The following is a 20,312-nucleotide window of genomic DNA, read 5'->3' on the forward strand; positions in this document are numbered from 1 at the left end:
ACTCTGAAGGATTTTTTTAATGCAGTCTTTAAAAAAGATACCGAAGGTGCGTGTTTTTCTCCTGCTACACATGAGATTGCATTTTGTGACAACCTAATTGTCTCAACATCCATTTCAAGGGGGAAATTTATCAAGTCCTAGTATGTACCCTTTCTTTTGGAAGACATATTTGAGGATGTGAGCAGAAATTATTTTTACATAAAGGCTTCAGGCAGTAGAGTACTGACATATATACTGTATTTTCCTTGCTGTCACTCAAGTCCTTTGCCTCAAATAAATAGGTCATTATTATCCCACTGCAGCCATCTATGGTGCCTCAAAGTATAGGACTCTGTTTAATATAACTGTCATCCAGCTGACCCGGATAATTTATTGGTGATTTTTAAAGAATGGCATCCTTGGGCCACCACCATCAACCAAAGCACTTTGATGTCTTTCAGCCAAATATTTCATTATCACATAATTTTTTTGTATTGATAGTACAACCATATTAGCATAGCTAGAAGTTGACATGTCTCTGAGACACTGGATTTCTGGTTGGTCTTAATTAAAAAATAATAACTCTGTGATGTTAACATCGCATAACAACATCACCATGAGTCTTCAGAGCAGCCCAGCCAAGTTTACAGATGGCCAAAGTTTACCTGAGTGACTTGTTCTGCAGTGCCATGGTAAACAGGCTGGTCATGCAATACCCCATTTGCAGGCATATATAGTGTATGTTATAAACAACTCTGACTTGACGTTGTCACTATTTTTGTTCTTAAAATGCAAAACCATGCTCCACTCTTTGACTTCCATCCCCCGTGCATACAGGCTGCTATGAATATAATAAAGGTGCCTCCTCTCAGAATATACTGGCCTTAGGACTTCCATGAAGGACTAAAATTAAAGCCAAGTTATTTCCACAGAAACTGACTTATTAGAACAGGATTAAATTAGAAGCAGCTTTAAGTCTCAGAAGCTTTAGAGTAGTAGTTGCTATCCAAAGGGGTTGATGCCTGCCGGCTCATAGCTTCTGCATGTGGACCTTGGGCTGAAGAATCTTGTTTGTGTTTCTAATAAACTCCCCGAAGATAAAAGAAATCCCTGCCTGCCCCCAAAAGGTCTTGTTTGGTATCCTTGTCTCCTAAAGGCAAGCCCATGGTTTAACACTGCTTCATCCTCACAATATGCAGTTCATTTTCCTTAATTTCCTTACCTGGTTAGGTTTCCCGGCAAACATCCAGTGTCTGGTGTCCTGCTCTCTAGTCACTTTTGTGCAATACCATCAGATCCACTTGGAAAAGCCTGGCTTGGTTGGCAGGAATTTCTGTCACCTTGTTCTTAGCTTGAACCTTGAAATAACCCATCCCTTAATGCTGGCTTCTGTATTCTGTGTTTGCCACAGTAATCACAGCAGACAAACAGTAGACACCCACATTGCTTTTTCTGATCACCTTTCACTTTGCTGTTGGTCTGTAACAACCTTCAGCCCCTGGGAGCTTCCCCAGGACAGTCACCCTCCCTCCTGCTACTCAGGCCAGTTCCTCACAACAGGGTCATTCCCTGGGGTCATAGAGCTCAAGGTCAAGGTTCATTGGGGTTTTCTCTGCAAGCACCAGGCATTCTGTTTATCTGTATCCCTAATCATTTCTCCTTATTCTTCTGGTTTCCTCTCTTCTAATCCTCTGCCATGGGGCTGGTCTATTTCTAGGTGGGTTTGGCTTTGAGCCATCATAGACACCCCATCACACTTCCCCCACTGTGTCCTGCCAAGAAAGGATCCTTCAGAAGAAATGTGATCACAGGTGGAAATCCTCCATTTATTCTAATTGTACCTCTGTTTATGCTGCCTCGATATTTTTTTTTAAGTAGCATTTATCTTTGACCTTTGCTTCTTGATGTGACAACATTTCTTCAAGAAGTGAAGAAGCCACCCTAAGCTGATACATTCCAGCTACACAGGGAGCTCCTACAGAGCAGGAATCCTTAGCCTGTGTTCTTGTGTTTGCTACTCCCCACTCATGATAATGACTTAGTGCCTGTGGGGATTTTAGGGTCTAGAGAAATGAGGAGGGTGATGTGGTAATGGAGGTAGGTGGTGATGATGACGATGATGATGACAATAATGATGATGTGGTGATGGTGTTGATAATGCTAGCAGTCACCATCTGTTTGGTTTGACAAGAAGCTAGACACAGTGCTAACTGCTTTGTGTGTATGACAACTCTGCGGGATAGCTGTTAATTACTGCCCCCATTTTATAGATGGGAAACTGTCTCAGGGACTTTACATAAATTTCCTGATATAAGAGCAGTCTGTTCCCCCCCTTCCTGACTGACTGTTACATCTGCTGCCTGTAAATACACCTTTTCCTTGGGAAGTAGAGACTTGGTGTCTGTTTTACCCCATCTCAGCTTCTTAAAGGCTAGGAGAGTGTCCCAGTCGTCCCTGTCCCCTGCTATGCCAACCACAGAATCAAACACACCGCAATTCCTTATCTTCTGCTTCTCAATTGAACTTCTGCCTTGTGCTCTGGATCTTTTTCACACATTTAGGAGATGCTCTGGCTGCTGGAACAAATCTTGATGCTGCAAACTAGAGCAGATACGGAGATAAGCCTTGTATCAGTGGAGCTGAAAGCGCTCACATTTTGACATGTTCTGGAAATTTTTTCACAGCTGAAGGGGTGATGTGCAGGGAGGGCAGTGAGCTCGGGGCTGTCTTGGGCTTTGGGTGAGTTATGAAGGGATATTTTTGAGAGCTGAATCAGACTCTCAACTGTACACCTTCTGGATCTTACTGAAGTCCCAAAGGGTTATAGGTGGTTTGGCCCTCACTCTCATACGGGACAAAATGGACGGCCTGTGCACTGGGAATGTCAGCATCTGCTAACTAGACAGGGCCATTAAATGAGCCTTCCTGTTTCTGCTTCAGTAATTGACCCATGAGTTTAGCTCCAATCAAGGACATGTGGCCTGAGCTTGGCCATACCTTCCCTGCTTCAGACGGGAGAGCGTCCATGTTCCTAGCAGCTAGTCCTCTGATCTTCCTGGCCCCACCTCAGCACACTGCGGGACAGTTCAGAGTACTGCAGGTCGGGACACCAGCACCACTTCCTTTCTTAGAGCCACACCAGTTGCAAGCTTCATTGTATCTCAGTCTAGATCTCCCTTAGTTTGACTCATTTTGGGAACGCGGGAGAAGAGTATTTAGGGCCATATCAGATGTTAGTTTTGTAATGCGTTTCTCACTTCGTTTGTGCTTTAATGGAGCTCGTGGCCCAAAATGTAACTGATGGGACTTCCATCTGACCTCTCTCTCTCTCTCTCTTTTCTTAAAGGTGATGGACAGAATCTGTTTACTAAAGACGTGACAGTGATTGAAGGAGAAGTGGCAACCATCAGCTGTCAAGTCAATAAGAGTGACGACTCAGTGATCCAGCTCCTGAACCCCAACAGGCAGACCATCTACTTCAGGGACTTCAGGCGTAAGTCTCTGCTCACCAGATTAGACAGCAACTTTTGTTTACCTCTGCGTTGTCTTGATAAAGAGATTGCCAAGGCGACCTCTTTCTAATTTAATGTTAGATGCTTAAAGTTTAGTCAATTCTTTAGAGAGAAGAAGAAACGGGCAATCATAATCTTTCCACTTAATAGAAACCTTGAATGGTCCCCTTTAAAAGTCTTACTTTGCAATAGGGATTGATTGTAGTAATTCAAGGTGAATTGCAATCGAGTCCCAAATACTTAGCTGACACAAACAACTCAAATAGGGTAAGGCAAGGAAAACATAGCATTCTGATAGGGAATCTGTTTGGTTTAAAGAGTGGTGTTTCTAAGGCAATCTATACCTGTAATGACAGGACCAGAGCTTGCCCCATAACCTCTGCTGTACAGAGATAGCCATACGCTGAATTCCATTTAAATGCAATTTAACAAAAGCCAGCCTTTGAAACTGAATTGCATATGACACCAAAGGCTCACACAGTTGCCATGGCTTGGCAAGACACCTCACTGAAGCAAGCGAGTATCATCATGCCTGTTTTGGGCTACTTGGCCTCCTGTCCCTCCTAGTATTTTGGGCCGTTCTGTGGGAAAAGTTGATAAACAAGGAAAATTTAAAGGACTCAAGAAGGGCTCATGAAATGTCTGGGGTGCTTATCCCAAGCCTGACCTCCTGAGTTCCGTCCCAAAACCCACATGGTAGAAGAAGAGTGCCACTCCACAGGGTGGCCCAGATTTCTCATGCATGTGGTGCTAACACCTTTTGCTAAATGAAGGAGACGTTGAAAAAGGCTTCTCATATTAAACAAGAAGCCCACATACAGTACTTTGTGATGGTTCTAATTTCCTTTTGGGGGGTCTGATCAGTTTTCCACTGTGAGGTGGACATACCTAGAAATCTATGTAACCAGCTATAGCCTCTAAAGGCCCTGCCTGAGTCAGGCTCTTCCACCCAATTCATGCCCCCTAAATTCAGATGCGGCCAAGTTAGATGGTCTTTTAAAACATGTTTAAAATTGATATTTTACATTTTGCTTTGAAATTACTTTTTTTTTTTTTTTTTAGTTCTCTTTCATAATTTGGACCACCTTGTTTTTGTTGTTTGTTTCCTTGTTGTTACTGTTTTTGTTCCTTTGTTTTTGGCTTTGCGTTTGCATTCTAAAAGTACTTTTGTTTCTGAACCTCTGCTTTCCACCTGACATGTCCTCCCAGTCTGCTCCTTCCTTCCCACTTCACTTTGCCTGTCTTTAACAGGAAACCATAAACAGTAGTGTTGAAGAGGCACAGTGCCTGGAATTGCCCCAAATAGGATGGCGGTGGTACTGTGTGTGTGTGTGTGTGTGTGTGTGTGTGTGTGTGTGTGTTTGCACAGGCGCGTGCCTAAGTTTCCTTAGGTCACCAGGGTTGTTTGTCTGCATGCAGCTACTGCAGAAGCCTAACATAGTACCACACAGATACAGAAAGACAGAAATTGTTTCCGTTCTGTGGCTGTCTTTCTGGCATCTGACATTTGCCTTTGCCTAGTTAAGGAAAGTAGATGGCCGGTCATCTTTTGCATAATCACTCACTGTGTTCTGTTTCACAGCTTTGAAGGACAGCAGGTTTCAGCTGCTGAATTTTTCTAGCAGTGAACTCAAAGTGTCACTGACGAATGTCTCAGTCTCGGATGAAGGGAGGTACTTCTGTCAGCTCTACACGGACCCCCCACAGGAGAGTTACACCACCATCACAGTCCTGGGTAAGACATGGTTGTGAGTCCCCAGAGCCAGTGGGATGGCTCGGCTACCAAATGGCTTCCAGTAGCAAGGAAAGGGTTAAGAGTGGGTCTCCCTGCTGCAACTTGTTTGAGGGAGAATCACCGCCCATCTCCCCATCTCGCTGAATTTTAAAAATAGCCTATTTTACCAAATGCTCTCAGGAATAGCAATCAGCTGTCTGTATAGACTCCACCTGCTCCTTGGGTTTCAGCCTTGAAGCTTCGGAAGCAAAGATCAAGAAAGAGCCCTCAAAGGAGTCACTCACCACATAAAAGGTGTCAGTTTTAACTACCCCGAGGTTTTGTTTGTTTGTTTTTTTGTTTCCTTCTGAGCATACGAGGGGAAGATGGGCTCCCAAATCTTAGCCATGGCAAAGCTAAGCTGTCCTGTGATGATGCTCCGTCTAGCTGGCATCCTCATGTGAATGTGGTCCATCTTATTTCCTTTGGTTCTATTATTCTGTCACCCTATGCTACAGAGTAGAAAGGCACACCCATGAACATGTTCCTTGCCACCAGGTGCAGGCATCAACATGAAGCAACTGAGAGCAGGGAACAGCAGAGAACCGTTGGCAGGCTGAGAGGTTGCCACCACCATGGTTGACTGTTGTCATTAGTGGTCCCCAGATTGTGCTCTTCACTGAAATCCCGGTGGCCAGCATGATAGGTTTGTGTTCTGATATGGTCAGCAGGTATTTCTCTGCTAAAGGGTCTGAGTCTATCACAGTTTACACAGACATAGACTCTGGTTCATAACAGCAGCTGCTCCCAGGGTTTTGGAACTGAATGTTCAAGGACATAGCACTGCAGTGAAGCCAGAACTCTGGTTTACACTTTCAGGAAGATGATGAATCAGTCTATTTGGGGCGGCAGGCTATAACTTTTTGGTGTAATGATGTGAAGATTAAAGAAGAAAGATAAATATAAAGGACACTTTCACTGGGTGTGTGCACACATATGTATTTATGAACATGCATATTGAACGGCTCCCTCAATACTTCATTTAAATATAGCTGTAAAGGGAAAAATAGTTTTAATTCACTAAACCAAAGTGTGTGCCCAAAGTCTGCATATATTTTTGATATGACCCATTATGCTTTTAGAAAGTAGGACCTAATGTCCGGCCACACAGTTCCTAGCATGATCTGTGGATAGCTTTCATCTGTACATACATCACTTCCTGATGTAATCTGTAGGAGATCTGCGTGGAAGTTCTGCCAGAAAGATTATTTGCTATTGTGCAGATGAACTGAACTTACCAGGAGGCCCTTAAGGTTTTCCACTTCTGCTTGTCTACAAGTGTATGAATATACCTTTGTGAATTCAAGGGTGTGCAGTGACCATCTAAATTTGGGCTGCCATCGCTTGCAGCATCTCCGCAAGAGTGACGGCAGGGAAACACAGCATACCTGTGACGTTTTGAATTTTCAGAATGATTTTTACTACCTGGGCTTTAGGTTTCAACCTTTTAATTTTATAGAAACTCTGCCAAGGTTACAAAGCACACAATAAGAATTAGAAGTCTGAGGACCTGGAGAGATAGCTCGGTTGGTGAAAGAACCTGAATTCAGTCCTTAGGATGTAGACGTGATATAGTTCACACATTAAATAGGCAGGGGGATGGTCAATGGGGCAGGTCAGCCGCCCTAATCTATTTGGAGAATCCCAAGCCAGTGAGTGACTTGTCTGTGTAAACAAGGCAGATAGTGCCAGAGGAACAATGTTTGAGGTCTAGGCTCCACATAAATAGATACACATGTGCACATGTATGTGTTGTACATGGGCACAGGAACACATACACACCCAGCAGTTCCATGTTTCAGGACATTTCTGGAACTAAATATTTAGTTTTCAATAGCACTATTGGGACCATTGTCAAGACATTGCTACCTGTCAGTTGTCAGTGTCTCAGTCACTGTGCTGAACCAGTTCAACCGTGCACATACCCTGTGCTCGGAGTCAGCTACCAACATGTAGGCTTCTGAGTGGCATTGTGCCTGTAATCCATTTGAGGTCTCATTTTTCTAGAAGTAATAGGTTCCTGCTTGTATTTCATCGAAGCATTAACTTAAGTGTACTTGAAAGTAATACTAGTCAATGTTCTTTTTGAGGATATTATGCATTCTTTTAATATTCTTCCCACTGAAGTTACTCTAGGATTCCTTGACAGAGTAAAATTGTTGTCATCAGTGTAAGAGTCTTTCATATTCCAAAATCTGACAATTTCCACTGATACACATTCAAGCCTTCCTCCTAAGGTTTAGAGTTTTAGATTTTATAATGAATGGAGAATGATGGATTAGCATCCCTGGTTCTCTGAATAGGATTCCATATGTACTTACACAGCTGTCAAACTCCTCCATAGGATGAAGATGCACATTTTAGTGCATATGACTATTAGCTATTTGATGCATTCAGCAAAAACTTAAGCATAATTATAAGATACAAAAATGACTGTTAATATTTTCTATGCTATTGCATTGTATTTAGATTTCATCCATGTGTAAACCAAAAACCCTCCTGTGATGGTTTCTGTATGCCTTGTGGGTCATTCATTCAGTTCTTCCATTTGTGACAAGTTCCTGTCCTTATCCACACACACAATATAGGACTCTTTATATTCCTTTCTTAAGAGGAGATGAACAGGAGAGAGAAGACACTGTGCCGAGATGAATGCACTTACTGTAACTGTGGCTAATATTACTACAGCCCCATCCTCCTAAGATCAGTGCTCACTCTTAAGGCTCCAGGAACAGGAGAACCTAATTATTTTAAAGGGTCTTAGAGTGAGATTTCACATACTGATCAGCTTTAAGTCTCCTCTTTTGTAGTAATTAATGTGACTCATCTTGATATTGCTGATTTTTTTCAATGTTGGAGGCGTAATGTTTATAATTAGCACTCTTATAGGTTTGAGGTTAGCTAACAGGAACCTTGACATTCGGGGCTCTATTCCCCGTGTGTGATTTCATTCAGGTTTTCCTCTGCGTGTTCCTTCTCAGACAGGTCTGTTTCCACGGATGGCTGCAGGCGGTTCTTACTGGCAGTGACTGTTTAGTGGATCATGTATATGTGTTCTCTGGCTAGCGACAGTTTGAATTCATTTTTCTAGAATGGATTCCATACTTAACTTCTTTTGTATTAGAATAGACATTGTGAAATCAGGATGGAGTTAAGGTGAAAAGTGGGATAGGATTAATAGGCTAAAATACATTTTTCTTCTCCAAGATCACCTGATCTATATTGTCCAATTCTTCATTACTCTTTAAAAGTCCAAGAAATGTAGACTTCTGTGAGTATATCTAGTTCAAACTAAACAAGAATTTCTACATAGAGGGGAAAGTCTGAGAGATGTGTCTTTTTAGCACCAAAAAGAATTACAAATAATTAAATCTTACACTTGTAACTAGACAGCACCAGCCCCCACATGCTCTTTCTTCCTCTGATCTCAACCAAGAGGAGCAGCACTGCTCATAACTGAGAAAACTACTTCCGGGCTTGGGGAAATAACTGAGCTACTGCTTCTCAAAATGATGGCCTCAGTGACATGCCAGCCCATTGTGTTTCCACACAGACTGTGCTTTCTGGCTTTTGGACTTTTCCGCACCATTCCCTTGGCTTAAGGTAAAGAAGATGCCAGCTGCACAGGAGGGTAACCCTGGAAACCAGAATTACCCGATTACTCTGAAGGCCATAGGGACATAAAGTGTACCATTTCCAACAGAGTTAAAGGGCACACAGCTAAGACCAGTGGTGGAGAAAGTCAGAGATGAACTTTAACTACCTGTCAAGCTTTCAGCCCCCAAACAAAAGTCAAAAGGTGCTAGTCATGTTTTCTGTCCTGTACACCTGTCTATTTTTATCTCCTTACTTTGATCCTGAACTCTTTTATTCCCTTCCCCATCTTCTCCTACCCAGTTCCCCCTCCATTTGCCTCTTATGACAGTCTTATTCCCCCTTCAAAGTGAGATTCAAGCATCTTTGCTTATGCCTTCTTCTTGTTTAGATTCTTTGGATCTGTAGAGTGTAGTATGGGTATCATATTTTATGGCTAATATTCACTTATGAGTACATACCATGTATATCCTTTGGGTACTGGGTTACCTCATCAGGGTGATATTCTCAGGATGCATCCATTTGCCTGCAAAATTCGTGATGTCTTTGTTTTTAATAGTTGAATAATATTCCGTTGTGTAGATGGACCACATTTTCTTTATCCATTCTTCAGTTGAGGGATATCCAGATTGTTTCCAGTTTCTGGCTATTACGAGTAAAACTGCTATGAACATAAATGAGCAAGTGTCTTCGTGAGATGGTGAAGCATCTTTGGGTATAATTCCATCTTACATTGTACACACATCAGAATGGCTAAAACTAAAATGATAGCACATGCTGGCGAGGGTGTGGAACAAGAGGAACACTCCTCCTTTGCTGGTGAGAATACAAACTTGGACAACCACTTTGGAAATTAATTTGGTGGTTTCTCAGAAAACTGGGAATAGTTCTACCTCAAGACCCAGCTATACCCAAAAGATGCTCCACCGACCCACAAAGACACTTGCTCAACTCTTTCCTTACTTTGAATTAGCAGACATTTTTGGTGATGTGGAAGGAACAGATACAATCTTTAAGACCAAATGGAGGCAGTATAAGTTTTCCCCCAGGAGCTGCCATTGGAGATTGTTACAGTTTGAACATGAGTTATCTGTTAAGGCTTTATGTGTTCTGGGCTTTTCCACTAGCTGCTATGCTTTGGGAAAGTGGTTAGATCCTAAGGTCTCCCACCTAGTCAGTGAATTCATCGTGCAGTTGATTTGCAATATGATAGCATCTGTGAGAGAGGGACCAGGGCCTCCCTGAAAGAAATGTCTATGAGATACATGTCCTTGGAGCTACATCTTCCTGCTCTGGCCCCTTCTGGTCCATTCTCCTTGTTTCCTTTCTGCCATGACATGAGCAGCCTCATCTTCCACTCAGCTTCATCACTGTGTTGTTCTGTGCAGCTATGGACTTATGAAACTATACTGAAAGGAGCAGTCACCCTTAGGAAAAGTAACTCAGAAAGAAACGAGTGGGCAGGGAAGGCCATGAGAGGCATCCGGGGAGGAGTCTTGATGTGTCATCAGACCTTCCTTTAAAAAGTGAGAGAATAAGCATAAGATACCCAAAACAAAGAGCACGGCCGGCAGACAGCATCCACACCAAGTGCCCATGGGACTTAGTATCCGGGTGAAGTCTCAGCTCCCCCTGGATCTGTTCCCACTGAGAGAGTGCCTGCATTCTGAGTGCCCATGGCCGTGCTTCTCAGCAAGTGGGAGAAATCCTCCAGCATTGTCTGGGTGGCTTTAGCTGTTTGCCCTCTTTTGGATCCTTAGCGCCATACTCCGACAATGACCTTAGTGGCATTGCTCTCTCATCAGGAAGTGCCCAGTGTGCCAACTTCAAGGACCTTTTCATCCAGTTGTTAGTTCTCCTGGGGACCACAAGGCCGCCTCTTCTCTTCTGGGCCCTGATTTGTCTGTGAGGATGCTCTATGGCCTTTGACGCCCTAGTCTTCTCTGTCACTTTCCACGATCTTTGTCCCTTAGGCTTAGTCAGTGGTTTCCAGGACATCTCATCCACAGGAGCATGTCTCCCTCCTCCATTGCTGCCCGGCACCCAGAGTACAGGGGCTGCTTATTCCCAGTACCTACTGTCCATGGCAGTTTATGGCCCGCCTGGCCGTCATTTGCACAAATAAACTATATAAAGGACACAGCCAGATCAGCCCAATTTCTCTGTCACCCCCTTTTTGGGTCTCTAAAAATTGCATCAGATGTACCCATCTAAACTGGATGTTAAATTGTCTCCTGCTTCGTTTTTAAAATGTAAGCCAGGGTAGTTCTTTGCCACAAGTAAGTACTCATTTGGGCCAGATGACATCAGCAAGCCACCTGATTGAGCAAGCGTGGTTTTGTTTTTTCCCTCGAGCAAGGGGACCAGAGAGCAGGGGCCTGCTCCAGCAGCTGCCCCCCTCCCTGCTGCCACAGTGTGCCATCTTGCTGAGAAACATATGCAACAAATCGTTTTGTTTCCCCCCTTTTCATCAGCCCCTAGAAGACTTTTCAATCGCTCTAATTCAGTATGAAAGTCTTCTTGTGGACAGAATTTTCACATTGGACTGGAACAGTTGGAAATCCCAAATAACATGGTTTAATCCCATAATTTATTGAAGCCGTATCAGAGATGTATTATTCAACTTGATGGTCAGGATGGCATGTTTATACATATTTAATTTCTTGTTTCTCTTCTAAGTTGAGAAACTTATTAATCATAAGTCTCGGCCCTGTCTTTGCTTATTCAAGGTGGCCAGGGCTCATAGTCTCAGACTCACACTACTGAATTCTGTATTCTTACTGATTTTTATTTCAGGAGACTCAGTCTTGAGGTAGGATGACACATTGTATGAAGTTTCACCTTCAACTTAGTTTCATATTTAAAAAAAAAAAAAGGTAGCTCTAGTCATCGCCTTCACTACTGTCACACACGGACCCTCGATGGCTAGTCAGTGTCGGCCTCAAGCCTTTCGTTTTGACTATTTTATTACATAGATATTTAATAAGCTTATAGACAAATGTTTTAATTCTGATACCTGAGTGCTTTTCAAGTGCCTGGGAATCTCTCTCCTTTGGTTCCCAAGATCTGAGCATTGGAATTCGGACTTTGGTAAATGCCTGCACACACCTGGCATTTCCTGTGTTGCCAAGCCTTCTTTTCCGAAATGCTCTGCCCAATAGAGGACAGGCGTGTGTCCTGACTTCTTTCAGTCCTGGTTCAGTGGAGCCGGCTCTGAGGCATACCTTTTCCATCGGTGTTGGTGGTGAGTGCTTCTTCTAAGGAACTCAAGCTTTTTATCCTTGTTAGTAGACTTTGAAGTCTTTTTTTTATGAAGATTGAAATCCAAAGGTTGAATTCAAGGAGAATTATTGCTTTCAGGGGCTTCCAGGTAAGGACATTGATTTCAATACTGTCTGCTACTCTTGATTTTTATACCTGTTTCCTTAGCCATTTTCTTATGACTAACGTCTGGACTGTTAATCCTCAGTCAGTGATAGTTCAGGAATTGGAGAGTGGTCACTGGTGACTAACTAGGAGACATTTAGGAAAGACATTCTGAGTTAACTGATTATGCCTGATCCACCTTACATGACATTGTCTATCCAGTTCTTCCCCTCCTCTGGCAGTTTGTCATCTGGAAGTGATCCCATCAGCAGTGTCCCTTGTCTGCCTCTTTATTGGTAACAATAACATTGGTCCCCAAGGAAGAGAGAATCTGTCCATAAACAGGCCCCGTGCTTATAAAGCATATGTGTTTAATTTGTAGTCCCTCCACGTAACTTGATGATCGATATCCAGAAAGACACGGCAGTCGAAGGGGAGGAGATTGAAGTCAACTGTACTGCCATGGCCAGCAAGCCAGCGACGACCATCAGGTGGTTCAAAGGGAACAAGGAACTCAAAGGTATGATGGAGACCGCCCAGGCGTGAGGCAGTTAGCTGGCCCTTGACTCTAGCAAGGAGCCCTTTGTGGAAATTACAGTTGCTTCTGGACCAAAACTATCCATTCAGATCTGGCTTCTAATCAATTAGTAAAAACATCTGAGGCCAGAACGGAATGGGTTTCATTGCCTTCTCTTATCTCCAATCCTGTGTGGTTCGAGAGTTGGTGGTGAACCAAACTGTAAATGTGCATGCTTCAGACCAGGAAGAGCCTGTGTCGAGGATATCCTGAAGTCTGAGGCCTTCTCTCTCTGTGCCTCAAAATTCTATCCTGTTTTGTGGTGACTTGATGGCTTAGAACCCCACATTTTCCTGCCATGCATTTTTGTAAAGTTCCAGGCCATTCATGCTAACATGCATTGCACCATCCTTCAGCTGTGGGTATGTGCTCTCCTGCAAGACTGTTGCATTACAAAGTAAGAGCTTATGTTAATTATGAATTTACAGAGATGACTTTGATGGTGAACATGTAATTCTGATGCCCAGTTCGCCATCCTAGTCTTCTGCAAAGTCTCTGACTTTGGAGTGACCCTACAGGAAGCTTTTATAGCCTTCCCTATTTGGGCATTTTATATTGCTTATCCTGTCTCTCACGGTTGGCAGCCTTTGGCTCTGTTTCTTTTCTAGGTTGCCCTGAAAGTAATACCTAAACAAAGGACTCTGGAACTCGCCTCTATTTAACAGAAATACTTAGCCATGTGCCTCAGTTCCCTCTAAAAAAGGGAACAGTAATCCTAGGGTGTTGTTATGAAGATCAAATGAGTGAATATTTACAAAGCATTGAGGAAGTGCCTGAAGCACAATAAGTGCTGTATGTGCGCTCATTAAATAAATCAACAGTTCGAGGAAGAAAACGGCCCTTTTAGAAAGGTGGAGTGGAAGTCTATATCCAGAAAAGGAGACCAGCAAACCTCCAAAAGCTCACTCTGCCTTAAACCCCTACTTCCTAGGTATGCTTTTAGAAGGGAGGAGTTTTTTATTTCCCTCTGCTTCTGTCTAAGTGAATTGAGCCATTAAATGTAGACTGTTACGTACAAAACATTCACAGAAAGTTAATGGTGTGCCGTGCTTCGGGATTGCTGGGTGCAGGAAAGGACTGCCTAGACCTATTCACTCCCTCCGGAAGGAAGCCTTCTCCCTCCTTTTCTGGGCGTTCTTGGACTTGTCTCCCATCTGGCCCAAAGCCCTATGTCTTTCTTTGCTCTAACCCACTGCCACTGCATTTCTTGTGGTCTTCCAGAAGTCTCAGAGTTTAAACATTTCAATTACAATTTCAATTAGATAAATCCATTTAGTTACTTTTCCTCTTAATCATGGACGATGGGGGTAGGCAGTGGGGCTTGTTTTTGTCTCCACTGCTGACGGAATTACTTAGGAGATTTGGACTTCACCCTGGGTTTTCAGTGGCACGACAGCCTTGTAGATATTTGAAATTCTCATGGTTGTAGGAGAGGAAAGCTTTTTTCCTTCCTCCTCCTAATGCCACAGGCAGCCAAGTGTCAAAATGGTTGAACTTTCGACTGACTTGGCAGGAAGTTTCAAGAAAGAAGAAATATATGTAATATATTTGAATTAAACTAATGTGTATTGCTTAGGATTGGAATATATCTGGACCACTGTTATACAAGGATGAAAGAAAGAAACTAAGTGAAATTACCATTTTATGAGGTCTTGAATCCGGTCCCAGATCGCCCTGACCTATGACGTTGCCATCTTGTTGCCTAAGGCAACACTGTTAGGGGTCGGGAGGAAGGAAGAGGATGGTGACCTGTTTTGTCTCCTACAGGCAAATCAGAGGTGGAAGAGTGGTCAGACATGTACACTGTGACGAGTCAGCTGATGCTGAAGGTGCACAAGGAGGACGATGGGGTCCCAGTGATCTGCCAGGTGGAGCACCCTGCGGTCACTGGAAACCTGCAGACCCAGCGCTATCTAGAAGTGCAGTGTGAGTAGCCAAGCACCTTGTTTTGAGGCCTGTGCTTGGAAACCCCTTGAAGTCTGTATGCATTCTGTATGGTGTCCATGGGTTGTTCCTCTGTTGTTTTGGTAAGAAGAGCGACTGAACGATCACTCTGCCGAAATGCTACTGTAGTACCAAGTGCCAATGAAAATGTAAAGATACTGCAGCTAACTCAAACATGAAGCTAAATCAGTGCTAGTGTGCTTTAATGTGGCTTAAAATCTTCTTCTTTCTGTGTTCGCCCTCATCATTTCCGGGCCAATGAAGTCTTCAGTGATTTCCCTTCCCTCTCTCTCTAACCCATCATAAACAGGATGTTTACAGTTTTATTCCCATTTCATACCAACATTTTGTACTAAGGTGCATGTTCTCTTTAGCTTCCAGTTAGAAAAATGTGCTGAAAGTTAAAGACCATCCGTAATTCTGCAGGGTAGTGAGACTGTCCCCAGCCATCCCCTGTAAACTAAAGAAGGGGTTCTTCTTGTCTCCTCCAGACCCTTCTGCTTCAGAGGCAGAGGGTGGAGGGGTCTTTCTGTCAAAAGCCATGCTCCATCCAAGACTGTGACCAAGTGACCCTCTGCTCTCACTTTTCACCAGAAGATTTCTTCTGTGGTCTGGCCTGTGGAAGTCCGAGGATATGGTGGAATATGTCTAGTGGGTGGCGGTGTGAGGGTTTGGGTGGCCATGCAATGATTAAGGATCTGATGGGGGAAAGGTATTGCCAACTGTAGGAATTCTTATTTTAGTGCCTTAGGGCCACCATAACAATTGACAGTGCCACAGACCTGTCCCCAAACCACAGAAATCCACTAGATTCTAAATACCAAAGGAGCAAATCGGGGGCTTAATTGGACCACCTCCCCTCCAAGACCTTAGAGGGGGTCCTTTTTGCTTCTTATATGGCAAGTGCTCTGTGAGTTCCCCCAAGGGGTTAGGGCAGTGGTTCTCAGCCGTCCTCGTGCTATGACCCTTAATGTTCCTCATATTGTGGTGACCCACCAACCATAACATTATTTTCATTTCTACTTTATAACTGTAATTGTTGCTACTGTTATGAATTGTAATATAAATGTCTGTATTTTCTGATGGTCTTGGGTGACGCTTCAGAGCCCATTGCCATCACTCAGGAGGCTTATGTGCCACATAGAGACATACTGTTACCGAGTTTAGGGCCCACCCAGATGATCCAGAGTTTTCTCATCTTGAGATCTTTAAGATTGCACATGCAAAGATTCTTTTCCAAACTAGGCCATTTTCATGGGTTCTTGGGGCTTGAATTTGCCTTTGGAAGCCATTTTTCAGCTGATACCCTTTTTATTGTGTATTTAAATTGTCCAAGTAGAACAAGTTATAAACTTGCTTATAAGAGACCATCTTGTCCCAACCTCTTCTTGCCCTTCGAGCATGGCTCAATTTACATTACAGAGTGTAGGTTTTTCTTGTTAATTCATTTCCTCTACTTCATTATATAGCTTCATTAGGAGCATCATGCTTATAATTTTCATATCACTAAAACTATTGTGGTGTAATGTCCCTATAATGGGAAAACAGAAATGATCAGATATTATCTAAATTGGCAGATACTAGATTTCTTGTGACTTTGTTAATATGTAATTCATTTAAGCAAACTTAATATCCATTAACGTTCCTTGTAGGGGCCCATTAGCTTTAATAATACATTAGCTCCTTTGTGAGTCCTGAGTGGATATCCACCCAGTTTCCACCCCTAAACCCTTTAAGTAGTTTCCCAGAGTATCTTTTAAATAGAGTATAGCCCCTCCCACCTACAAAATTGCATTCACTGCCAAATGCAGAATATTTCAAGCCGTCTACCTCCTACCCTGGAAAATGTGGTAATGGTTCCTAGTCTTGTTTTCATTTTCTGTAGACTCAAAAGGGATTTGTCCTTCAAGGAAAATGAATACAGCTCTGTATCTGAATCCATTTGGCTTCAATCTAACAAAATGCTGTGGGATCTTCCCTTCAGGAGAGTCACTGGAACACCTTCCAAAAATGAGTCTGTAGCTACTGATCATTTCATCACGGCAGCCTTTCTCTCAACTAAAATTATATAACCATTACGTTGTTGATGCTTTTAATAGATAGATGGTAGATAGATAGATAGATAGATAGATAGATAGATAGATGAAAGACATCCTGTATAAAGGAAGGTTATAGATTGAAGCACTTTATATAATTCAGAAAGAGAATTGGGGGGGGGTCTGGTTTGTAATCCTAATTAAGACTCATGGAACTTAAGAAAGTCACCTGGCCCTTCAGTCTATGAATATCATTCTATTCCCAGAATTGTGCTGACCCTTGTGAAATCAGCCAGCAAGTCTTCGTTCCCAACCAACTTGGGTCTCCTTGAACACCATTAGCCCTTCCCTATCAGAAGCCTCCTGCCCCCAAGGCTGAAGCTCTGGTGCATTAGACCCTAAGTCCGCCGTTAGTCCACGGTGGGAGCTCAGCCCCAGTCCCTCACAGTGGTTCTTTCTCTGCAGACCGGCATCGCTGTCTGAGGGAGAGGATGGATTCTTCCTCTGCATAGACACCGAACTACTGGAGATTCCCATAAGGAGTAACAGTGCACTTCTCCCCTCCTCCCTTTTAAGTTGACTCAAATCCCTGAAGTTATCACCTTTATAGGGTCACTAATCCCTAAAACCTCCTTTGATATCAATATACTGGGGGTAGAAGGGGGGTGAATTAAATCAATCACCACATTTTGCTTGCAATATAAGGATTTCATCTGCTCAATAGAGTTCTGCTAATTTCTTCAATCACTGATAAGACCTATTTGCCTTAGACCACTTTATTGTTTTAATCTAACTATGTTATATATGTTATATATGTTAAAAGCCATAAAAATAAGGATTTTATTATGTGATTTAATCTAAAAAAATTAAATGTACCATTGTTCTTTTTAATGTCTTCTTTGTAAGCTAAGAGGATTTCCTCAGAGTGTCATCAGAGATCCACATAGAATTACTAGGAAATAGTGAACCCCACAGCCCTCACACTATCCGAGTTAGAGTTAGAAGGCCGGAAGGCACATTGGTCGGAGTGCTCTTTAGTAGCCTCAGTTGTTCTCATCCTGGCCAATTTTGGACAAGGAGGGCTTATGGGGTGAGCTCTCTGCCCCATCTAAGATAAATGAATGTCAGCCAGGCCATGAGCAGGGCTACGTGACTGGTGGTGAAATCCCATACAAGTTAGTCCTGCCTTACAAATGATGTTCAAAGGGAAATGAAGTTTCTGTCACTATGCTGGTTGACTGTCCTATTTGAAAGGAGACAGAGGGAGGAGCCATGAAAAGAAAGGGAGGCGTGTACATCTCCCCTTGCCCTGGAATCCTCCAGGTTGCATAGGTTTGGGCTGTGACTGGGCCTTGCTGTTTTCTGTCTTGTGGATTCAAGTCCTAATTAATGAACTAGTATTTGTAGTGTTTGTTTGTTAGCACCTCTATTTGTGGTACCAGGAGAAATTGTTGTGCCCAATTATGTGAAAAATCAGCCAGATGTGTGTGCTGTCATACTTTTAATAACCCTTAAATTTTGGTGAGTACAGATATTAATTGTGTAGTATGCATTGAAGTGATTAACATCAATGTAATTTATCATCTGGAGATTTCTGAACATAAATAAATGAGTTGTTTTGTTCAGCAAGGTGTTGACCCCTCCAGAATCAGTGAATTAAAAGTCCCCCTCCTCGTTTTTATTATAAATATGAAAGGTACCACAATCAGCCAAGTGTTGAGTTATTTGATTTTCTGGGGCATTAGCCGCTCTTGTTTGTGACATTCCCCTGTTGTGTGCTCGCTTGCAAGCTCATTAATACGGTTTTCTCATAGGAACATTGCTGGGAATGTTGTATGAAGAACAGACAGTAGGGCTCTTGCTTTGCTAGCTTTCATTCTGAGGCCCAGCAAGGGTACAGCAGCATGCAGCTAAATGTTTAAAACAGAAAATAATTATGTTCGCAAGGTAGAATTCCGAGCTCTGCGTTCTTAGAAGCTACGCAGAGAACACTTGTGCCTTTTGAATATGCTGATCTGTATGACCCCTAAAGTCCTTCTGTGCTTCTTTTCTTCTTCCCCATCTTGCAAACGCCTTAAAGGTGTGTTACCCAGATGTACACCGTGGTTGATTAGAGCAGAGTGCGATTCAGTTGTAGCACTGTTAGTACAGCTTCAGATCTGAGGGAATGCGCTCCTGTCAGATAACAGCCTGTTTAAACGAGACCAGTTCACTGCGTGCTAAAAGAAAACTGTCTAAATAGCATCAAGGTGGCAACACATGGCGACATAAGCTGGGAATTCAAAGGGAAGCTGTGACCTCCAGTATGGAATTCTGAGTGCCGCGCTAAAGGAAAGAAACCCTTGCTCTGGACGCAAGGCAGCCTGAGCTGGGATTCCTGCTGTGTGCTTTCCATCTTCCCCACCATAGCCTTGCTCTTTAGAATGTTTTGCAAAACATCCTCATTTTGTTCAGGTTTTGCCCATTTATAAAAAAGAGAGAAACAAATGTAGAGCTGAGTCTAGAAGGGAAAATTGAAACAAAGCTTCCAGAAGTGGCTATTGGAGCACCTCCCCTGCCCAGATCACCCTCGACAGCTAATCACGGACGTGGGCATGGCTCTCAAAATGAGTTTTATTGACTGGATGTAGCCAGGTATTTTATAAATCCATATCCCCATCCATCCAAGGTCTAGAGAAGGGTAGGTGGTTCTCCCTGCACCCCTACCTCCCAGTCCCTCAACTAGAGGAAAATTGGGCATTGGAGAGAAGATCAAAATTTGTTCTTTATCTGTGACAAAATGAATGTTTCTGTGATATTGATAGTGCCCTGTGGTGATGGAGGATGAAAAACCTGGAAATTGGCAACTCCCTCCTGTTTGGACTGGAGGATAAAGCTTCCCATAGCAGCTGCTTGACTCCTCCCAGCTCTCCCAGGTTAATTCTGTTCCCAGGTTGTATTCTTCAAGTGAAAACAGCTGTGTTCCCAGATTGGGCCGTTGCTGTCTGGTCTCTGTGTTCTGTGTCCAGCAGGCTCCAGTGTATGTATCAATGAGCTGGGTTTCAGAGAGGTTATTTCAGTGATTATTATTCCTTAATGAGAAACAAGCAAGACAGGGAGACTGCTGATTGAAGCCCAGTTTGTAACCTATCATTCTTTGTACAAGTCCAGACCAGGGACATCTTGGAGTTCCTAAAGTTTCTGAGGACTGTGGGTAATAGAGCCCACAGGACCAAAGCAGGCAGGGTTGGGCAAGTCAGGAATGATCCCTGGGAGAAAGGCCTTTGCCTTCTGTTGCTTTGCCCCACAGACAACCCAGTGCCGCTGCCCCTGACCTGAGTGGATAAGATGGCTCTGGTTTGGTGTACAGATCCAGTTCTTACACAGTAAGCAAGTCTCCTAATGTACACTCTGCCTGATGGTTTTTAGCTCACCATAAGATTCTGATTCTGTGGGAAGGTTAAATAATTTCAATTTAAAAAGAATAGTCAAGCCAGGCGTGGTGGCACACACCTTTAATCCCAGCACTCGGGAGGCAGAGGCAGGCGGAT

At 43.2% G+C, this 20,312-nt stretch overlaps 1 protein-coding gene across 6 annotated transcripts in view; it reads left to right on the top strand.

Annotated features, from left to right (window-relative positions):
• The window catches only part of Cadm1 (cell adhesion molecule 1), a 325,322-nt gene that overhangs the window by 256,344 nt on the left and 48,666 nt on the right, over window positions 1-20,312 (top strand). For all 6 annotated transcript variants that reach the window (XM_021207957.2, XM_021207961.1, XM_021207962.2 and 3 more), the window contains exons 2-5: window positions 3,326-3,472; window positions 5,074-5,226; window positions 12,608-12,745; window positions 14,570-14,728. In XM_021207957.2, the coding sequence (XP_021063616.1) occupies window positions 3,326-3,472; window positions 5,074-5,226; window positions 12,608-12,745; window positions 14,570-14,728 (597 nt within the window). The remainder of the gene's footprint in view (window positions 1-3,325; window positions 3,473-5,073; window positions 5,227-12,607; window positions 12,746-14,569; window positions 14,729-20,312) is intronic.

Source organism: Mus pahari, chromosome 10 (genome assembly GCF_900095145.1).
Source record: "Mus pahari chromosome 10, PAHARI_EIJ_v1.1, whole genome shotgun sequence".
Lineage (NCBI taxonomy): Eukaryota > Metazoa > Chordata > Mammalia > Rodentia > Muridae > Mus > Mus pahari.